At 42.1% G+C, this 22422-nt stretch overlaps 2 protein-coding genes across 7 annotated transcripts in view; one reads left to right on the top strand and one right to left on the bottom strand.

Annotated features, from left to right (window-relative positions):
• Nucleotides 1-2727: 2727 nt before the first annotated feature.
• Nucleotides 2728-21879, bottom strand: FAM72A (family with sequence similarity 72 member A). Of its 5 annotated transcripts, XM_025374813.1 has the most exons (5): nt 21735-21879; nt 21328-21545; nt 16982-17059; nt 12910-13034; nt 2728-3934 (listed from the first exon to the last, which is right to left on the bottom strand). In XM_025374813.1, the coding sequence occupies exons 2-5, from the start codon at nt 21477-21479 to the stop codon at nt 3840-3842; spliced, it is 450 nt and encodes a 149-aa protein (XP_025230598.1). In that variant the 5' UTR covers nt 21480-21545; nt 21735-21879; the 3' UTR covers nt 2728-3839. The 5 variants fall into 5 exon arrangements, with proteins under 5 accessions (XP_025230598.1, XP_025230588.1, XP_025230626.1 ...); XM_025374803.1 differs by lacking the exons at nt 21328-21545; nt 21735-21879 and adding an exon at nt 19368-20379; XM_025374833.1 differs by lacking the exons at nt 21328-21545; nt 21735-21879 and adding an exon at nt 19488-20379 and having other exon boundaries at nt 2731-3934.
• Nucleotides 20670-22422, top strand: part of SRGAP2 (SLIT-ROBO Rho GTPase activating protein 2) — a 249053-nt gene continuing 247300 nt past the window's right edge. For both annotated transcript variants that reach the window (XM_025374780.1, XM_025374790.1), the window contains exon 1: nt 20670-21134. The gene's annotated coding sequence lies outside the window, so the exon portion shown is untranslated. The remainder of the gene's footprint in view (nt 21135-22422) is intronic.

The following is a 22422-nucleotide window of genomic DNA, read 5'->3' as shown; positions in this document are numbered from 1 at the left end:
CTCACCTTGTAATTAATTCTTTTTTTAAGAAACAGTTTATTTATTTTTTAACTTTTGAGACAGGGTCTTGCTCTGTCACCCAGCCTGGAGCAGAGTGGTCCACTCACGGCTCACTGCAGCCCCAGCCTCCTGGGCTCAAGTGATCCTCCCACCCCAGCCTCCCAAGTTCCTGGGACTACAAGCCTGTGCCATCACCCTGGGCTTATTTTTGTATTTTTTGGTAGAGATGGGTTCCCACTATCTTGCCCAGGCTGGTCTCAAACTCCTGGCCTCAAGCAATCCTTCCTCCTCGGCCTCCCAAAATGCTGGTATTATACGCACGGGTCACCATACCTGGCCGAATTAATTCTTACTACATATCTTGGAAGGTATGGGGACAACTTAGAACTTCCCAAATAAGCAAGATACTTTTAAATTCCCATCAATTTGTTTACACTATTCCCTCTGCTCAAAACTCTCATCCCAGCTGGCAACTCCTAACTGCTTTAAAGCCTGCCTCAAGTATCATTTCTTCTCAGTAACTTTCTCAACTCCCACTCTCTCTTGCTCAACTCCCACTCTCCCCTGCTACTCAGAATGATTGCTCTTTCATCTCTGGAGTCATAGCACTTGAAGCAAGCCTTTGTTAAATCACTTAACCCAGTGAATTACATGGACTCATAGAGTTCTATCCTCTCCTCAACTTACTATGTACTCCCTGAAGGCAAGTGTGAGCATGTCATTGTACAATTCTTGCCACCCTATTGGAGAATAATACAGGTGTGTTGAATTGAATCAAATATTAAAAGAGGACCAAAGAATAGATGGATCTTCCAGGCCTAGGAGTTGTAATAGGAGTAGAAGGTGTATCCTAAATCCACATATGTGATTCTGCTTTGGTCTTACCAGAGTGAATGTAATTTGCTTTTATTTAAAACAGCGTTGACAGGCCGGGCACGGTGGCTCATGCCTGTAATCCCAGCACTTTGGGATGCCAACGTGGGAGGATCACCTGAGGTTGGGAATTTGAGACCAGCCTAACCAACATGGAGAAACTCCATCTCTACTAAAAATACAAAATGAGCTGGGCATGGTGGTGCATGCCTGTAATCTCAGCTACTTGGGAGGCTGAGGCTGGAGAATCGCTTGAACCCGGGAGGTGGAGATTGCGGTGAGCCAAGATCACGTCATTACACTCCAGCCTGGGCAACAAGAGTGAAACTGTCTCAAAAAACAACAACAAAACAAAACAAAAGCAAAAAACAAAAAACAGTGTTGGATTCACACTCATGCCTGTAATCCCAACACTTTGGGAGGCCGAGGCAGGTGGATCACTTGAAGCCAAGAGTTCAAGACCAGGCTGGCCAACATGGCAAAACTGCTTCTACTAAAACTACAAAAATTAGCTGAGCGTGGTGGTGCGTGTCTATAGTCCCAGCTACTCAGGGGTGCTGAGGCATGAGAATTGCTTGAACCCTGGAGGCGGAAGTTGCAGTGAGCTGAGATCACATCACTGCACTCCAGCCTGGGTAAGAGTGAGACCCTCTCTCAAAAACAAAATCAAAACCAAAACCAAAGAACAAAAAACAAAAAACCCCACAAACCAGTGTCATTTCGCCAGGTGTGGTGCATGTCTGTGGTCCTAGCTACAGGGGAGGCAGAGGCAGGAGGATTGCTTGAGCCCAGGACTTCGAGGCTATAGTGAGCCATGATCACACCACTGCACTCCAGCCTGGGCAACAAAGCAAGACCCTGTCTCTAAAGAAAACAACAACAACAACAATAACAACAAAAACCCTCAAACCACTCTAGTGTCATGAATATATTTCTTTAGATAAAACTTTATTAATCAGTTTTCTGTTTAGAATTGGCTTTCCCATAATCCAGTTAGCCAAAGGTAGTTGAGTAATTTGAAATATTCCCCAGCTGGAGTAGAATCACATTTGGGGCTTGCTTCAATCAGTGCACCTCTGTCTTGCTTTTGCTCTTCAGAGAGACCCTCGGTCAACCATAGCCTTTGAAGGCATGAGCTGAACGGAAACCAGATGAACTCTATTGAATTTTAAACTTGCCACATTTCCTATTCTAGTATTAAACTTTTCTTCTCTAGTTGAACAAGTTAACCAAAGAAGTATATATATATTTTTATCTTATAGATTATGCCCACCTAAGAACTTGAGGTTAAAACCCCCCCCCCCAAAAAAAAAACAAATCGCCAAATTATTCCATACTCATTTCATTGGTTCTTTTGATGGCCTTCTATCAGTGTTAATGGTTGGTGTGAAAGACTTTTGGAAAAGTTTTCCAGGTGGGAGTAATAGCATTTCCTGAAGCACCTTTTATCTTGGTTTGTGGCAAATGATTCTTTCAATGCCCTCAGGTCACTTATACCCTAAGACCCTGCATGAGTTTATTCAACCTTCAAATCAGTCACTTCTGCCCTCATCTAGGGCACATAACAATGTAGTTAGTTACCCAGCAGGTATCCTGGCTATGTAAGACCATAAATAATTCACATGAGCAGGAGCTTTTGGAGTCAGTCTTCTGTCTGAGCACTCTGACCGGTTATGCTACCTTAACCAAGTTACTTAACTTCTCTCTGTCTCACCTGATTTACCAGTTAAAAAAAAAAAAAAAAGGATTAATAATGGTACCTACCTCATAGGTTTGTTGTGTGGAGTTAAATGTCTAAAGCACTTAGAACAGCATCTGGCATATGGTAAGTATTCAAGAAACATTAGCCTTATATTCTATACTTTAAGCACTATTTCTTTATACTGTTACATATGATAAGTGGGTATAATAAAAAATTAAAGGAAGAATGGTCATTTTTAGAAAAAACTTTATTTGCAAAACCACAACTCAGTCTTCTTTGGTATTGACAAAATCCCTACAACTGAGATATTAAAGAGATACATTTATTTTAGCTTTACATAAAACCAGAATCCAACACTACCCTACTTTCCTATTCCTTTGTGGCTCTGAGCACAGCTTTAAAAAAACAAAACAAAACAAAGCAAAGCAAAGCAAAGCGAAACAGCTCTTTATAATGTACAATGGCTTAAGCAAATCGCTTCTTTAGTTTTTTTTCGATTTAAGATTTAGGACAGACTACTCATCTAAAATTCGCTATTTACAGAGAAAGTCCTAGGGAACAGGATAACTTATTTAGGTTTAGCTCTCATCATACAGTATCCATAATGGCTTTAGAAGAATGTAAATAAATAACATTGGTAAACAGTGTACACTGATATTTTCTGACAAATTCATTTATCTAACATCATGCTGAGCAGTCGAGAGGATGCCTCCATATATTTTAAATTTTAATTTATTCTATTTCTTGATTCACAAACTCTTGCTCCATATTAAAGCAGTTATCACCAATAGAACCTATGAGAACCAGTGCCCATGGAAACCTAACAGCTTGTTTTTTACATCCCCTATTCAAACTTGGTTGAGCTTGATATATGCATGGTTGAAATATGCGTGGGCACTAGGCCTTTATTCGGGAATGTAAAATTAATGGTATCTGGTATCAAGTTGTAAGAAAAACTCCCCCACATTGGGAGGTAACTGAGTGATATGTGAAAGAATCTTCTCCTGTCTGAATTTAAGAATACACCTACACTGGGCAGAAGAAGGTGGGGGAGAGGAAGTTTAGAAGTAGAGGAAAAGCACAACTCCACTGGCTTCAATCAAACTGAGGTAATTAATTAGAGACAGAAAATAAATAAATCAACAAACGCCCTATTTTTGTTTTCCAAAAAAGATCACTGGCAGACTAACAATTTTAAAGTTGACCCATTAATATATTTTTTAAATAGAAAAAAATCTGTATATCATATATATCATAATTTCATTCATCTAATACACTCCTCTGCTGAGATATTTAACACATCTTCATCTGTACTCTCTTCTATCTCTGGCAAGTTGCCCCAGAGTAGGACGTTTACACCTGAAAATAAAAAGTCATAAAATTCTTTAATGTTCACTACTGTTATAACTCAGAACACAAATTATGAAACTTTACATGTTAATATTCTTATATAAACCATAGTGTTAGCAGTAAAAAGAGTAGCTATTAAAGAATGTACTGCAAATAAAATTATCTAATATTATCCATCTAGGACATAAACTTTAGTTATTTATTTTGAGACAAGTTCTCTCTCTGTTGCCCAGGCTGGAGTGCCTGGCAGGATCACAGTTCACAATCATAGCTCACTGCAGCCTGAACCTCCAGGGCTCCAGTGATCCTCCTACCTCAGCCTCCCAAGTAGCTGGGACTACAGGCATGTACTACCACACATGGCTAATTTTATTTTGTAGATACAGGTTCCCATTATGTTGCCCAGGCTAGTCTCAAACTCCTGGGCTCAAGCGATCGTCTCTCGTTGACCTCCCAAACTGTTGGGGATTACAGGCATGAGCCACCATGCCTGGCAAACACTTTTTTTTAAGGGGTAGGACATAAACATTCTTTAAATCCTTTTAAGCAAGGGCTTGAAATCTAGAATTTTACAGCTCAAAAGGCTCTCAGGAGTCCATTTACTCAAACCCTGCCTCCAGCTGCATTATACCATAATCACTACACACTGATAATTTTCTGATCTATTTTAATGATGTTTAAGAATGGAGATCACACAAGATCCTTTTAGATTAAGTGCCTCTTTGGAGGGTTCAGGGAAAAGCCCTGAATAAGTCTCCTCATCCCTTCAATAAGCAGAGAAGTAGCTGGTGCCATTTTTCTGATTCAGAAAAAAAGCAAGGGTTCACAGCCAGTTATAATATGAACTGCAATCCTTGATATCAGTGGGTTTCAGTCCACAGGCAGAGGTGTAACCTAAACTTTAGGGCCAGGTTGCAGCAGTCACTATAATAAACAAAAGAATAATCAAAAACTTCACTGAGAAAGAATAGTCAGATTTCATACTGAAGAATACAGCACGGGTATACAGTAAATGACTAAACATACAGTAGAGGATAATGACAAGTTTATTACTCTGGGCGTATATAAATTATAAGTTCAAAACACTAAATGGAAAATAACTGACCTCTAGGATAGCCAATTAACTTCACAAGGAAAGAACATCTTTTTTTTTTTTTTTTTTGAGTCGGAGTCTTGCTCTGTTGCCCAGGCTGGAGTCGAGTGGAGTAATCTTGGCTCACTGCAACCTCTGCTTCCCAGGTTCAAGTGATTCTCATGCCTCAGCCTCCCGAGTAGCTGGGACTACAGGCGAGTGCCACCATGCCCAGGTAATTTTTGTATTTTTAGTAGAGATGGGGTTTCACCATGTTGATCAGGGTGGTCATGAACGCCTGACCTCAGGTGATCCCCCTGCCTCGGCCTCCCAAAGTGCTGGGATTACAGATGTGAGCCACCATGCCTGGCCAGAAAAACAAATCTTAAGCTGTCCAGTTATCAGTGTGGACACAAAGAGGACCCAGCAATTCAGGATACCCACTCCATACACACTGAGATAGCAGCCACGTGGTAGAATGGAACGAGCCAGCATTTGGAGATTTGGTTTGAATCCAGTGTTCACCACTGCTAGTATACCATGCATGGTTTGACTACAAATGCATGTAACATAGACAACATATATTATTGTTTTGTGGATTTAAATTTTGTATAGAATGTTATTACACTACATATTGTTTTATAATTTGCTTTTTCACTCATTATGTTTTTGAGGTTAATCTATGTTGACTTGTTTGGATTTTGCTCGTTTATTTTTACTTCTGGAGATTATTCCATTTTATGAATTTAAAAAAATATTGCAAATGGAGACCATTGCTCATCCCTTCCTCAGTTGCCCATCTTGCATAGGTGGTTCATGGAGACATGCACAGGGATGTGTAATGTGACATTGTTGAAACAGTAGAAATAATCAACTGTTTACCTTGACTGAGGGAGATACTGTAATCTAATCTGGCAAGAAGTTAGCATGTATTTGATGCTGACAGGGATACAGATGTGTATCTTATTATTTTCTATAATCTTTTTGTGTTTGAATTGCTTATAATAAAAAACGCTACCCCACCCCCACCCCAAGAATGAATGGTGTTCTGCTCCTGGTAAATGTCATGGAAGAGCTGACAGGAAGAGCTGTAAGGAATTGCGAGGCAAAAATCAAAGAGAAAATTAGAACCCATAAACGTAAACGTAGGGCTGAAGCCATTTTGCCTTTGAGGGCATTTGCCAATTTCAGGAAATTTGAGCTGAGGTTTCCCAAGGCTCCTCCAGAAAGTCCTGGGAAATCAGGTCTCCATATGAAGACTAGCCTAGAAAACAGACCTCCGGGAGTCCTTTTCAGTTTAAACATTCTAGAATTTATAAAGCTTGTCTATGCATTCCTTTGACACTGCTGGCTCAGGTGATTCAAGGACAGTTGTGACGCCATTAGAAACTTGCTTTGATACCAAGCATCTAGAAAATCTTGCTTAAAATCACAATATTAGGGTTACAAAGCAGAAGCTTGATATTCTTGGAGTCAGTACTCAGAGACATGAAGCTGCTCAGCACAATTGGTTCAAAGGAGGAAAAATAAACTAAGAGATTGGATCTGACAGAAGCAGCACCTTCCTTTCTCTGTTAAGAAGGGAGGAAGGAAATCCTGTGATACATCTGTTTCTTATGGATTAGATTCAGTGCAAATGGAGGAACGCGGAGCTTTTATCTTTGAAAAATTGACCAATATTAAAAAGTAAATCAAACTTGAAAAATCTCCACCCTGTGTTTTGAATCCTGTAAAGCAGGAAAAATACTATCAAAGCAGAAACTTCCTTTAATGTGTCCCATGGGCAATACAAATATAAAACTGGAGGCTTAAATTAGGAGACTGTATTCCATTTAGGGGAGTTCAGATAAGTCCTTACATGAAAATGGCCTTCTTAACACACCAAAGTTTTAAATTAAGACCCCATAAATGATAGATTGAGAGCCACAGTTGAATCTCAGATGATTAAAAAAAATCAAATCTATAAAAATCTAAGCATAATTGGAGGATTTAAAGACCCTTGAAAACCTAGCTTGCAATTCATGATCTTTTGGTCTGTGAAGGCAAATCATATATTTAAAAATACATTTAAGTTCTAAAGGAGACTAAAATATGCATTTAGGAACCTAAGAAAGCTAGTGTCGACTTAGATTGTCAAGTTCCTTAAAGTCAGCTGGCGAGGTATCTCAGGCCTATAATCCCAGCACTTTGGAGGCCGAGGTGGGCAGATCACTTGAGGACAGGAGGTTGAGATCACCCTGGGCAAAATGGCAAAAACCAGTCTCTACGAAAAATACAAAAAATTAGCCAGGGATGGTGGCACATACCTGTGGTCCCACCTATTGAGAAGGCTGAGGTGGGAGAATTGCTTGAGCCTGGGAGGTCGAGGCTGCAGTGAGACGGATTGTGCCATTGCACTCCAGCCTGGGTGACAGAGCAAGACCCTGTCTCCAAAAAAAAAAAAAAAAAAAAAAAAAAGGAAAAGTTCCTTAAAATCAACTTGGTCTGTTGTGTAAATAGATGTTAGACATTGAGAACATGTGTCTTAGAACAAAACTCAATGGCTCCAGGCAATATAAAAAGTATTATGTAAACCCCCTTTAAAAATTGGTACTTTGGCTGGTGCAGTGGCTCACACCTGTAATCCCAGCATTTTGGGAGGCCAAGGTGGGCGGATCACCTGAGGTCAGGAGTTCGAGACCAGCTTGGCCAACATGGTGAAACCCCATCCCTACTAAAAATACAAACATTAGCCAGGTGCGGTGGCGCACGCCTGTAATCCCAGCCACTCAGAAGGCTGAGGCAGGAGAATCACTTGAACCTGGGAGGTAGAGGTTGTGGTGAGCCGAGATTGTGCCGCTGCACTCCAGCCTGGGTGACAGAGTGACTTCATCTCAAAAAAAAAAAAAAAAGAATTGGTACTTCAGGCCAGGCATGGTGACTCACACCTGTAATCCCAGCACTTTGGGAGGCTGAGGCGGGTGGATCCCCTGAGGTCAGGTGTTCAAGACCATCCTGACCAACATGGTGAAACCCCGTCTCTACTAAAAATACAAAAAAATTAGCTGGGTGTATGCTTGTAATCCCAGCTACTTGGGAGGCTGAGGCACGAGAATTGCTTGAACCCAGGAGGTGGAGGCTGCAGTGAGCCAAGATGTGCAACACCATTGCACATCAGCCTGGGAAACAAGAGTGAAACTCTGTCTCAAAAAAAAAAAGAAAGAATTAGTATTTCAGTGCCTTAACACCTTAACACAAGGAAAAAGAATTTTTTTTTTTTTTAAATGATGAGGTCTTTTTTTTTTTTTTTTAAAATGATGAGGTCATTCAGGAAACCCTGTTTCTCTCATCTTGAAGCTCAGCTTTCTTTATGGCCCTCAGAGAACTCTCCATTCAGTTGATAGATGGGTAAATAAAACATGGGGAAGATTCACTTATTGGTCACTGTAACTTAAGGACCACATATTTCTTCTACTCGCATGTCACCAGTATCGTCTTTTGGTAACACTTAGCTGCAAGGAAGACTAGGAAACTGAGTCCAGCTTTATCATCAGAAGAAAAAAAAATAGGACTTAGTATAATATGTCATAATCTCTTGCCACACAATAAGACACTTGTACATTACTGGTGAGACTACATTAGTACAGTCATTTTGGAGGGCAATTTTTAGTAAAGTATACTTAGAAGAAATTTTAAAAATTAAATGTATCAGTGTAAGTACATTTGAAAATGTAAATTAAATTAATATAAGATATTAAATGATATATAAAGTACAAAACCATGCATGTAGTATTTTAAATTTTACAGAACAATATTTTTCATTGCTCATGAGTATATGTATGTGACAATAGCATAAAAACATGTATAGAATGTTATATACCGACTTCAAGGTAATAGTAAGTTCCAGGGATAAAATGATGAGTGTTAGTAGGTAATTTGATATCTTAAAAGAATAGAAAAGACCTGAAGCAAATCTAGTAAAATATCACCATGTCATTAAGCCTAGATTTTACGTATCTGTTATATGTCTTTTCAATGTATATTTGAAGTGCATATTAATAAAATTATGCTACAAATAAAATCTAAAGAAAAAAAAGAATTGGTAGTATACTTTCTTACTAAAATAATTTTTTTTTTTTTTTTTTTTTTTTTTGAGACAGGGTCTCACTCTGTTGCCCAGGCTGGAGTGCAGTGGTGCAATCTCGGATTACTGCAACCTCCACCTCCCAGGTTCAAGGGGGGTTTCATCATGTTGGCCAGGCTGGTCTCAAACCCCTGACCTCAAGTGATCATCTGTTTTGGCCTCCCAAAGTGTGAGATTACAGGTGTGAGCCACCATGCCTGGCCTTGCTAAAATAATTAGTATAGGCATACTTCAATTAATTGTGCTTTAGTTTATTGCACACCATAGATATTGGGCTTTATATAAATGGAAGGTTTTGGCAATCCTGCATTGAGTAAGTCTAACAGCATATGCTTACCTTGTGTCTGTTACATTTTGATAGTTCTCTCAATATTTCAACCTTTTTCATTATTATGATATATATTATGGTGATCTGTGATTTTTGATGTTACTGTTATAATTGTTTCAGGGTACCATGAACCACACTCACTTAAGACCACACCCACTTAAGACTGCAAACTTAATCGATAAATATTTCCTGTGTTCTGACTGCTCCACTGACCAGCTGTTCTCTCTCTCTTTCCTGGGGCCTCCCTATTTCCTAAGATACAACAATATTGAAATTGGGCCAGTTAATATCCCTACAATGATCTCTAAGTGTTCAAGTGAAAGAGAGTCGCATGCCTCTCACTTTAAATCAAAAGCTAGAAATGATTAAGTGTAGTGAGGAAGACATATTGAAAGCTGAGACAGGCTGAAAGTTGGGCCTTTTATGCCCAATTGTTAGCCAACTTGTGACTGCAAAGAAAAGTTCTTAAAGGACATAAGAAGTGCTACTCCAGTGAAAACATGAATAAGAAAGTGAAACAGTCTTATTGCTGATATGGAAAAAGTTTTAGTCACCTAGATAGAAGATTAAACCAGTCATGACATTCCCTTAAGCGAAAACCTAATCCAGAACTAGGTCTTAACTCTCTGCAATTCTATGAAGGGCAAGAGAGTCGAGGAAACTGTAGAAGAACGTTTGAAGCTAGCAGAGGTTGGTTTATAAAGTTTAAGGAAAGAAGCCATTTCTACAACATGCAAGTGCAGGTGAAGCAAAAAGTGCTGATGTAGAAGCTGCAGCAAGTTATCTAGAAGATCTAGCTAAGATCATTGATGAAGGTGGCTACACTAAAAACAGATTTTTCTTTTCTTTTCTTTTTTTTTTTTTTTTTTGAGACGGAGTTTCACTTTTGTTGCCCAGGCTGGAGTGCAATGGCGTGATCTTGGCTCACCACAGCCTCTGCCCCCTGGGTTCAAGCCATTCTCCTGCCTCAGCCTCCCAAGTAGCAAGTAGTTGGGATTACAGGCATGTGTCACCATGCCCGGCTAGTTTTGCATTTTTAGTAGAGACAGAGTTCTACTATATTGGTCAGGCTGGTCTTAAACTCCTGACCTCAGGTGATCCATCCACCTCGGCCTCCCAAAATCCTGGGATTATAGGCATGAACCACTGGATCCAGCAGAGATTTTTAATATACACAAAACAGCCTTCTATTGGAAGTAGACGCCATCTAGGACTTTCATAGCTAGAGAGGAGAAGTAATACTTGGCTTCAAAGCTTCAAAGGACAGGCTGACTCTCTTGTTAGAAGATAATGCAGTTGGTGACTTCAAGTTGAATCCAATGCTCATTTACCATTCTGAAATTTCTACGGTTCTTAGGAATTATACTAAATATACTTTGCCTGTGTGCTATCAATGAAACAGCAAAGCCTGGATGACAGCAAATCTGTTGACAACATGTTTTACTAAATATTTTAAGCCCATTGTTAAGACCTACTGCTCAGAAAAATCCCTTTGAAAATATTACTGTTCATTAACAATGCACCTAGTCACCCAAGAGCTCTGATGTCATTGTTTGAGGAGATAAATGTTGCTCTAATGCCTTAAAATAACATCTATTTGGCAGCCTGTGGATCAAGAAGTAATTTAATCTTTCGAGTCTTATTACTTGAGAGATACATTTCATAAGGCTATAGCTGCCATAGATAGTAATTCTTCTGATGGATCTGGGCAAAGTACATTGAAAACCTTCTGGAAAAGCACATTCCTGATTCATGGGAGGAGGGCAAAATATCAACCATAACAGGAGTTTGAAAGAAGTTGATTCCAACCCTCAGGGGTAACTTTGAGAGGTTTTAGACTTCAGTGGAGGAAGTAACTGCAGATGTGGTAGAAATAGTAAGAAAACCACACTTAGAAATGGAGCCTGAAGACGTGACTGCATTGCTGCAATCTCATGATGAAACTTTAATGGATGAGGAGTTGCTTCTTATGGATGAGCAAAGAAAATGGTTTCTTGAGGTGAAATCTACTCTGATGAAGATGCTACAAATATTGTTGAAATGAAAACAAAGGATTTAGAATATTACATAAACATAGTTGGTAAAGTAGTAGTAGAATTTGAGAGGATTGACTCCAATTTTGAAAGAAGTTCTACTATGTGTAAAATTCTATCAAATGGCATCACATGCCACAGAGAAATCTTTTGTGAAAGGAAGAGTCGATCCATGTGGCAAACCTCATTGTTGTCTTATTTTAAGAAATTGCCACAGCCATCCTAACCTCCAGCAACCACCACCCTGATCGGTTTGCAGTCATCAACATCAAGGCAAGACCCTCCACCAGCAAAAAGATTATGACTTGCTGAAGGTTCAGATGATCATTAGCAGTTTTTAGCAATAAAGCATTTTTTTTTTCTTTTTTGAGACATAGTCTCATATTGTTCCCCAGGCTGAAATGCAGTGGCATGATCACAGCTCACTGCAGCCTCTACCTCCCAAATTCAAGTGATCCTCCCACCTCAGCCTCCTGGGTAGCTGGGACGACAGTATGCACCGCCATGCCTAGATAATTTTTGTATTTTTTTTGTAGAGATGAGGTCTCAGCATGTTGCCCAGGCTGGTCTCAAATTCCTGGGCTCAAGTGATCCTCCCACCTTGGACTGCCAAAGTGCTGAGATAACAGGCATTAGCCATTGCTCTTGGTTGAATAAGTGTTTTTTGATTAAGGTATGCATATTGCTTTTTAAAGGTCCTGCTATTTCACACTTAATAGACTACAATATATTGTAAACATAACTTTTATATACACTGGAAAACCAAAAAATTGTGTGACTTGCTTTAATTGTGATATTTGCTTGCTTTATGATTATGGTAGTCTGGAATTGAACCCACAACATCTCCAACTGCACCTGTACAACATACTTTATACTTTGGTGTTAAATATTTCCCTTGACTAAAATTCTGTCATAACGTATTAACATAGATGTCGGGTCTGTTTTTATTCTGAAGCATCACCAGATACAGAGGTTACTTAGTCCTCCTCGTCTCAACTCCCATTGCCCTAGCCTGGCCTCTCCCTTTCTTACATACACGCAGATACACACACAGACACAGACACACACACACACACACACACACACACACACACACACACTTGACTGGCAAATCTAAAATCTTCAAAAATTCTCTGGAGTCAGAATATGTATTAAGGCAGCAGTTAAGAGCAATTATAATATTCATTTTAAAAGACCAAGAAATTCAGCCAAGTTTGAGGCCTTAAGTACAAGGATGAACATAGAAATGACAATGAATTTTGCCTAATAGTTTTCATAAGTGAATGTCTGGGAAAAAAGAATTGAAGTTTCACTCTAGCTGATCCGGTTAAGAAGATCTAAAAGGAATCCCGAAATGATCTATTGGGAATTTTACTCAGGTATTGACAGAGAAATATTACAAGAATGTGCAAGTCAATTGTTTCTTACCTGTGGAGTCCAGTCTGTTAATATCATAAACTGCCTGGCTGTGAAACATCCAGAAGTGTCCGTTGTTGCAGGAAAGAAGACAGGAACTACATGGAACAATCACGTGATAACCTACAATATTCCCACTAGAAAAGAAAGTAAATGTTACTAGATACCATGTAATAACTGGCCAGATAAGTCTTTTCATATGCTTATATAAATAGACCATATAATTTAGATCTCATTTCCTCCTAACAACTTTCATTGCTGGGATCTTTGGGATGGTATGGGGGTGCAGTTCTACCATCAAGTGGGAAAGCAGTCTTCAAGTGAATAATAGTAACATATTCTCACATTTCTTTGCTATTATTATTATTATTGTTGTTGTTGTTATTGAGACAGAGTTTTCCTCTTGTCGCTCAGGCTGGAGTGCAGTGGCGCCATCTCAGCTCACTGCAACCTCCGCCTCCCAGGTTCAAGTGATTCTCCTGCCTCAGCCTCCAGAATAGCTGGGATTATAGGCATATGCCACCATGCCCAGATAATTTTTGTATTATTAGTAGAGACGGGGTTTTACCATGTTGGTCAGGCTGGTCTCGAACTCCTGACCTCAGGTGATCCACCTGCCTTGGCCTCCCAAAGTGCTGGGATTACAGGCGTGAGCCACCACACTTGTCCTGCTAGTATTATTTTATGCATTCTCCCTTCAGAAGTTAGCTTCTAGATGCCATAATGTTGCGATTTGTTCTATAAACCACCCAAACTGATGTGCTGTACAGACAAAATAAACTCAGTTCTGTGGGTAAAGGTTTTTGCTATCCCAGGACTGTGGCAAGTTGGGTTCTTACATGTTCTAGTTTCATGCCAGCACCTAAAAACTGTTTCAACAGATGGAGAGGTAGGAAGACAGCATGAGTCCCTGTAAACCAAATACAATCTGGCTGCTCTAATTTTAGTCTCAATGTTTTTGAAGGAATTCAGAAATAAAGCAATCTACAGCCTCTAGAGAAAGTTGCAAAAGTTTTTACAGTTTTCAGAATTATCTAGCTGATTATAAGTACCTCACTCTTTCACAATTTTTTTTTTTTTTAACTAGCTAGTCACATATTAAATAGAGTGAACCTACAGGGAATGTTTTAGCTAGTACTTAAAAAAAATAGCAACATAAACTGTTTATACCTTGAGTTGTAAAAATTCTTATTGAAGCTAATCTTACTCTGTGAGATTCGTGAGTCAGTTATTTTTATGAGACCCAATAAAGATTACTATAAAAGGTACCATCCCACCTAAAATATGTCTTCTAATTATAACTTGCTTGAAAGGCAAACAAATGAAAACAAAAGTTGTTTTTGGACTAGGACTGACAGTTATTTGTCATGTCCTATATATGCAATATATTGCAAGATATTTGTCATGTCATGTCCTATATATGCAATGTATTGCAAGAATAAATTCCATGGCTTTAATTACCACTTGTATTCATTCATTCATCCATTGATTCATCACTGAACTAACATTTATTGAGTACCTACTATCTGTCAGGCACTGCTCTAGGTGCTAGGAATACAGTGGTAAACAAAACAAAGCCCTTGTTCTCATGGAGCTAACATTCTAGTGGCTACATGAGATCATTCTGTTGCCTGGTTAAAACCCCTTCAACAGCCAAAAACAAAATTAAAACCCCTCCATACCAAGGTCCGGGTCTATGCTGTCAAGAATAATAGCGACTAGCTACATGTGGCTGTCGTACACTTGAAATGGGGCTGGCCTGAATTGAGATGTGCTGTTAAGTGTAAAATGTACACCAGATTTCAAAGAGTAAGAACAAAACATGGAATATAAAACATTACATTAGTAGTTTATGTTGGTTACACATTGAAATAATATTTTGGATACATTGGGTTAGACAAAATATATGATTAAAATTTCCTGTTTTGGTTTTCTTTTGAAAATGTTGCTCGGGAATGGTGGCTCACGCCTGTAATCCCAGCACTTTGGGAGGCTGAGGCAGGCAGATCACTTGAAGTCAAGAGTTCGAGACCAGCCTGGCCAACATGGCAAAACCCTGTCTCTACTAAAAATACGAAAATTAGCTGGGCATGGTGGCGTGTGCCTGTAGTCCCAGCTACTCGGGAGGCAGAGGTGAGAGAATCACTTGAACATGGGAGATGGAGGTTGCAGTGAGCCGAGATCATGTCATTGCACTCCAGCCTGGGCAACACAGCAAGACTCCATCTCAAGAAAAAAAAAATGTTGTTGCCCAAGCGTGGTGGCTCACACCTGTAATCCCGCACTTCGGGAGGCTGAGGCAGGTGGATCAGGAGTTTGAGAACAGCCTGGCTAACATGGTGAAATCCCATCTCTACTAAAAATACTAAATTAGCCAGGTGGGCTGGGTGCAGTGGCTCACACCTGTAATCCTAGCACTTAGGGAGGCCAAGGCGGGCAGATTGCCAGATCTCAGGAGTTTGAGACCAGCCTGGGCAACACAGTGAAACCCTGTCTCTACTAAAATACAAAAAATTAGCTGGGCATAGCAGTGCGTGCTTGTAGTCTCAGCTACTCAGGAGGCTGAGGCAGGAGAATCACTTAAACCTGGGAGGCGGAGGTTGCAGTGAGCAGAGATCGCGCCACTGCACTCTAGCCTGAGCGACAGAACAAGACCCCGTCTCAAAAAAAAGGCCAGTGACTTCATCTAGATTCTGTTGTCTTTCCAGTCCTTGTAACAACAACTACCACATACTGGCTCCTCAATATAAGTATAGCTTAAATAAAGGAATGAAATAAAATAGTACATAAGAAGAGTTTGCCAATTTAAATTATTAGGATTGTCATTTATAATAGAAACCCCATCTAAATGAGAAAATTTCAACTTTTTTCCTCCTAAAATGAAAATAACAACATGTCTGTCTACTTCTCAAAAGATTATAGTAATACCTCTCAACTGTGTTGTAATTTATAGTTTATTGAGCCTTTTAATATTCATATTTGATCTTTACAATAACTTGATAAGGTAAACACAGAAGATTATTAAATTTCTATCTTAATAAGACAGAATGGCTGGGCGTGGTGGCTCATGCCTGTAATCCCAGCACTTTGGCAGGCCAAGGTGGGCAGATCACCTGAGGTTGGGAGTTCAAGAGCAGCCTGACCAACATGGAGAAATCCCGTCTCTACTAAAAATACAAAAAAAAAAAAAAAAAAAAAAAAAAAATTAGCTGGGCATTGTGGTGCATGCCTGTAATCCCAGCTACTTGGGAGGCTGAGGCAGGAGAATCACTTGAACCTGGGAGGTGGAGGTTGCAGTAAGCTGAGATTGTGCCACTGCACTCCAGCCTGGGCAACAAGAGCAAAAACTCCTTCTAAAAAATAAATAAATTAATTAATTAATTAATTAAGGTAGGATGCGGTGGCTCACACCTGTAATCCCAGCCCTTTGGGAAGCTGAGGAGGGAGGATCACTTGAGGCCAGGAGTTTGATATCAGCCTGGGCAACATAGCAAGACCCTATTGCTACAAAAAATAAAAAACAGCCAGGCATGGTGGTGCCTGCCTGTAGTCCCAGCTACTCAGGAGGCTGGGGTAGGAGAATCACTTGAGCCTAGGAGTTCAAGGCTACAGTGAGCTATGATCATGCCACTGCACTCCAGCCTGAGCAACAGTATGAGACCCCTCTAAAAACAAAGAAAGAAAAAATAATAACCTAGAAATTAAATAAGAAAACAGAGGTTCAGCAGTTTAGAGGCTTAAGGAGTTAATTCAAGATCACATTGAGAGTAAGGGTAGGGTCAGACCTCAAACATGATTTTTATTATTGTAAATCCAAGTGTTTTCCCCCGCTAACCTACATTGCCTTGTTCTGAAAATTGAAGCGGATACTGTGAATACACTTTGAAAACTGTAAAATTATATACTAATGTGAAGCATCACAAAACCCTTTTAAAAAATAGCTCTAAGTAATAAATGCTTTTTCAATGGCTCATTGCATGCTTTATACCAGTGCTTGTTGCGGCCCATTGAATCTTTCTCTATGCTTTGGTGTCAATATCCATCTTCCAAACCCAGGGCTATCCAGAATAGTGCCACAAATTACCATTTTAAACATGCGATGTCCTTCAGTTTACATTTGCAGATTTTGGTGAAATAGCATCTTCCAGTGAAGTCCACTGCGCTGGAGAGAGAAAGGTATAAAAAGACAGTCAAATGTACTTTACAAAAAATTTAATTGTGGCAAAAAATTAACAAAATTAACCAACTTAGCAAGTTTTATGTGTGCAGAGCAGATGTGTTAAATATAATCACACTGTTGTGTAATGAATCTCCTGGGGTCAAGTGACCCTCCTACCAGAGTTTCCCAAGTAGGTGGAACTATAGGTACCCAAACCACATTTTGTTTATCCATTCATCTGTATAGTCAATGGACGTTTGGATTGCTTCCACCTCTTGGTTATTGTGAATAATGCTGTTAATGAACATGGGTGTGCAAATCTCTCTTCCAAGATCCAGCTTTGAATTCTTTTGGATATGAACCCAGAACTGCTGAATCGGATAGTAATTCTATGCTTGATTTAGCACAAATTTTGTCAATCCAAAGAGCTGAAAGCTAACATAGAACTATAGTATGTTTTTAAAGAGTCAGTTCAGATTTGTGAGCTCACCATAAACATCTGACAAATTTTCCATTTAAAATTTTTTTATGTGTTCATTGATTCACACACATCTTAGCACGCTAATTCATTACTATTTTAACCCCTACAAAGAAGAGCAGAAAATAGGAAAAACCTGATTCTATTCTAGACTTGGGTCTAACCTGTAACAATTCACCTAGCCTTCCTTATGACTGCCTTATTACTTACCATAGCTATTGCAATGAATGGGTTAATATTTTAAATTTGTGTATGAGCTACTAAAAACAAAAAGCAGTGGACAATGAATCTCAGAACTTTGTAGCAGTAGGTTCTATTATTTATTTTCTAGTGTTTTTCCTTTTTTGAAATACATATATGATGCACACACACAAATGTCAAATATTAACTTAGAATTTAAAAAAATTGATAAGATTTTAAAATAACCCATTTATCTCTGCAATAGATGAGAGCCTTTGGTTTTGCTGTGAGGCATGATTACACTTAGATCAATTCAGAAAAGATTTCAAGAAAGGAAGAGTACACAGCTTTACCTGGGTAAATTTAAAAACTTGTAAAGCTTCTATCATTATCATGAAATTAATTTAAAATGAATTGTAGTTATTAGCCTGCTTCCTCTGGATCTGTATGCAAAGACTTAGAGAATAACTGTCCACTCATATTTTGGATAATTACTTTCCTTTTAATAATACAATTTCAATAAAGAACTAAATCTTGAAGATTCACGTAGGGCACATATATGTTGACTATGGAAAGGGAAAGTACTATTTAGAGCTAGAAAAAGGTTTATTTGAGTCAAATAAAATGACTATTTTACCAAATAGGAGGCAAATTCTTAAGGACTCTACACCTGAAAGCAGTTAGTGGCTGAAAACAAACAGATTTTATTTATTTATTTATTTATTGAGACAAAGCCTTGCTTTTGTCCCCCACCCCCACCCCCCGGAGTGCGATGGCATGATCTCAGCTCACTGCAACCTCCGCCTCCAGGGTTCAAGCGATTCTCCTGCCTCAGCCTCCCAAGTAGCTGGGATTACAGGCGCCTGCCACCATACCCAGCTAATTTTTATATTTTTAGTAGAGACGGGGTTTCACCATGTTGGCCTGGCTGATCTTGAACTCCTGACCTCCGGTGATCCGCCCGTCTCCGCCTTCCAAAGTGTTGGGATTACAGGCGTTAGCCACCGCACCCGGCCACAAACAGATTTTAAAAGGGTTCAAGTATGGGAACAAATGTGTAATGTCCAAAATAGGCTTTATTGGAGATAAGGATTAAGGCTAAGTCTCTATTTTTCATCCCATAAAAATCAATTTACATCTCTTTCAGAGAGAGAGAGTTTTGAGGAAAGAAAACTGAATTTGATGAACAACGGATCTGATTTAGGATGCCAATTGCAAATAATGGTAGAAAACTGATTTTTTTTTTTTTTTGGTGCAAACTTTCATGGATAGAAATGAAAAACTTAAATGACCTCTCCTCTCCAACAGTACAGAAAATTTCGCCTGAATTTACCTAGAGTCTACATCATGGACTTGATTCAGCGAAATAGGATGGTTGGGCAGGGCACTGAACGAGGAATCAAACTTAAGAGATGTGTGGTCATATGACTATAATTGAACTAGAAGCATTATATCAGGACTGACCACCTTGGCTAAACCACAGACTTTGTCCAGACAGTCTGCCCACTTAGATATATTCCAAGGGGATCATCAAACTGGTGGGAGTGGCTGGAACACCGAAATGATAACCTCTTTGTTGACTCCCACAGATCCAAGCCATAAGTGTTCCCATTTAGTTAAAAGCTACCGTTGCCCGCCACTAGCATGACTTACTTGGTAGGAGGGATGTCTGTAGAGAAAAGGTCTATTTCAGTATCAGCCAGCAAAACAGCCTTCATTCCCCTAGAGCTGAGCACTTGTTTACAGAATTTGCAACACAGGATGGACACGCACCTGTCCTTGAAACTACAAATGTTGGTAGACATGGTGTCGCAGGAAGGATGAGGTGTGAGATTTTGAAAAAGGAAACAAGAGCAGTGCTCCTACTACTTTGATTCCCCTAGGCTAAAATTCAAGTTGCGAGACCTCGAGCTTTTCTAAGTTCTGATATTGGGAAGGAAATTAGTTTTTTTCTGTTTTCCCAGTGGCGGAGTAGAAGTATTTATTGAGTAGGAACAGGGGAGCGCGGCAACTTGGCTTTTCTTTTTAACTTTTGGATAAGGGAGTGGAGTTTGAATTGGAGAGGAGGCAGGTGGGATTTGAAGGGAACTTCTCAACAGCTTTCCCTTTCTGCTGTCTAAAGGAGTCCTCTACTCTTCAGCCCCTGCCCCTTCATAGCAATTCCCTCAGTCTTCTCCGATCGTCTTATTTAAAGCTTCTCCTCTTTTAAGAGGCCCCTTTCCCAGCATTAAGCCCCTCCCGCGGAGCGCTCCCGTTCCCTGCTCTCGGATCTCGGGCTAAGCGTCCCTTCCCACTTCTCCTCTTCCCAGGATTCAGAAACTCCCTTCGCTTTTTCTGCCAGGCGATCCCGGGTTCTCCTCCGTCCCGCCCCTCTCTCCTGGACTTTCCTCCGCTCTGCGGGTCCGCGGGCCCCCTTCCTGGCAACCCCCAGCCCTCAGCGTGCTCGCGCTGTTTCTCTCGCGTCTTTCCTCCTCTCAGCTGTCCCTCGTGCCCCCCGCAGTCCCCTCAGGTCTCTTCCTGGAGCGGCTGTTCCCGGGCGCGCGGTGGTGGTGGGGCAAGGCTGAAGTCGCTTTGGGGGCTCAGTCGGCGCTGGGGTCTGTCACCAAACACGTTGGTTTTCGCTCCCTCTTCCGCTTTTCCGGCCTCTCCAACCCGGTATCAGTTTGAATTGCCAGCGCCGCGCACCGATTGGAAGAACTAGAGTTCGCCCCAGTCCCTCATTGGAAGGCTCCGGGGCCTCCCCTGACGAGAGCTTAGTGGCTCGAAGACCGTAGGCACCGCCCAGTAACGGTGCTGAGATCAGTTCAGCTTTCTGGTTGGCTGAACTTGGCTCCGCCTCCGATCTCATTGGCCGGTTTCGGGAGGTTTCGGCAAACCCTCCCTTTGCCCTAGGGAAAGTGGCAAGGCACGCCCTTACCGCTTCTTATTGGAAGAGGTTCTACAGTCCCCACCGCTCTCTACTCTCTATTGGCTAAAATTACCCGCAACACCCCTCCTCTCTACCCCGGCCCAATTGGCCATGCCTTAGCTCAAGAGTTTGTGTTTGGTCGTCGGTTCCATCTTAATCCCGCCCATCAGTTCTACTCAGGGGTTCGATAGCCCCGGGTGGAGCTTAATCTGTGACCACGCCTCGGCAGTGATAGTCACACCTCCAAGTTTTGCCAGCTCCTCCCCCTTATTCCGGGCCTCTTGGGATCAGCTCTTCCTATTGGCTATGGGCCCCATCGGTCGATAGAAAACGGGCGGTGATTGGTAAAGGGGTGGGCTCTGCTTCCCGGCGGGGTCCTGCGGAGTTGGCGGAGGCTCCTCAAGGGACTGGGGCAGCGGTCTGCGTAGAAACGGGTGGCGGGGAAGAGAGGGGAGGAGATCTCTGAGTGGGAAGCGGAGCCGGGGGCCTGGGACCCGTCGCGTCAGAGCCAGGTAAAGGCTCCTTCCCTCTTCCTTTTCTTCCTCCCGGCCGCCGGGCTGGAGCCCTGACTGAACAAACCCGGGCTGGGGCGGGAAGGAGAGGGCGCGGATGCTGCTCGCGGCATCGCCTTAGCGGTGCCGCCCGGAATCCCTCAGACCGCCCCCCCTCCACCCTCTCCAAATCTCCCAGTACAGCCCATAATACTTCTCAGGACTGCGAGTCTCTCCGCCCATCACTGTACAGCCTGGGACTCTGTCCTGGCTCTCGGACCGCAGCGCAGCCCGCACCCAGCCGCCTCTCCCGTTCCTCCGCACACGGGCAGCCGCGGTCCACCGTGGGGCGGTCGTCGTTGGCATCGCGCGTAACCATCGACCGGCCTCCTCCACTGTCTCCCAGCCCTGGCGGACAGCCCGGGTCCCAGCCTAGGACCTAGGAGGATGGGTGTTCGCTCAGCTTCCGGGGCTCTCCCCCAGTCCCACCCCCCGGCCCGCCCCGATGGACTTCTCTTCGCCCACTCCCTTTCCTAGACCATATCTCGGTCCCCACAGTTCCTGACATCCTTGCGCTTCACGCGACATCGCGACCCAAGATCGTCCCCCAATTCACCTCACCTCTAAGGCAGCCTTCTCCTTGCCCCCTCCCGCCTTCCGAGCGTGTGCAACTCCGTTTGTCCCCGGGCTCCCTTCCAGCCTCAGGACCCCATCTCACACCCGCCTCCCGCTTCCCGCCCCCCTGAAGCCCGCCGCCTCTGCTCCCTGTCTTGCTCCCTCCGTGTGGCCCCTTCCTCCAGCCGTGGGAAGTGGGAGACGCTAGCGGGAGCTTCCTCCTCCCGGAGCTCGGAGGAAAAGGAACGACCAACTAGGAAGGGTCGCTGCTGCGGCACGCGGGGGAGCTAGACGCCGGGCTCCGCGCTCCCGCTTGCGTCCCTCCCGCCTCCTGGGCCTGGTCCGGGGCAGGATCTTCTCGGGCACCGCCTGGTGCGAGGAGTCAGGACTGCGACCTCACCGACCTCCCCCCATCCCCAGCCTGGGATTGGGTGCGATATCTGGGATCTCTGGGCTTGGGTGGGAAAAAAATTTTGGAGGTGGCATTTATAGTCACTATCGTCCCTAGCTTGGGGGAGGCGACGGCTGCCTTCCGCTCGCCGCCCCCCGGTTTTCCCGGCTCCGACCCTATCCTCTAACCCGTTTCCTGCTTCAGCTGACCACATTGTTTTCCTGGATGTGTCCCGTGCCGAGCAGGCTTTTTCCTGCAGATTTGCCCCCCCTCACCCCGCCACCAACATTTTGCTGCCAAGAG

The sequence above is a fragment of the Theropithecus gelada genome, chromosome 1 (genome assembly GCF_003255815.1).
Source record: "Theropithecus gelada isolate Dixy chromosome 1, Tgel_1.0, whole genome shotgun sequence".
Classification (NCBI taxonomy): Eukaryota; Metazoa; Chordata; class Mammalia; order Primates; family Cercopithecidae; genus Theropithecus; species Theropithecus gelada.
The sequence above is the reverse complement of the archived record's forward strand: the minus strand, read 5'-3'. Positions and strand labels throughout refer to the sequence as shown.

Bases quoted from the DNA above. Each gene is read 5' to 3' on its own strand.
- FAM72A (XM_025374813.1), bottom strand. From the start codon at position 21,479: ATGCCAACGACGACCGCCCCACGGTGGACCGCGGCTGCCCGTGTGCGG. The intron at 17,060-21,327 runs GTATTATGGGCT...TTCTCTCTCCAG, and splicing joins GAGACTCGCAGTCCTGAGAA to CGCAGTGGACTTCACTGGAA. The intron at 13,035-16,981 runs GTAATTTGTGGC...TTTCTTTTCTAG, and splicing joins GACATCGCATGTTTAAAATG to TGGGAATATTGTAGGTTATC.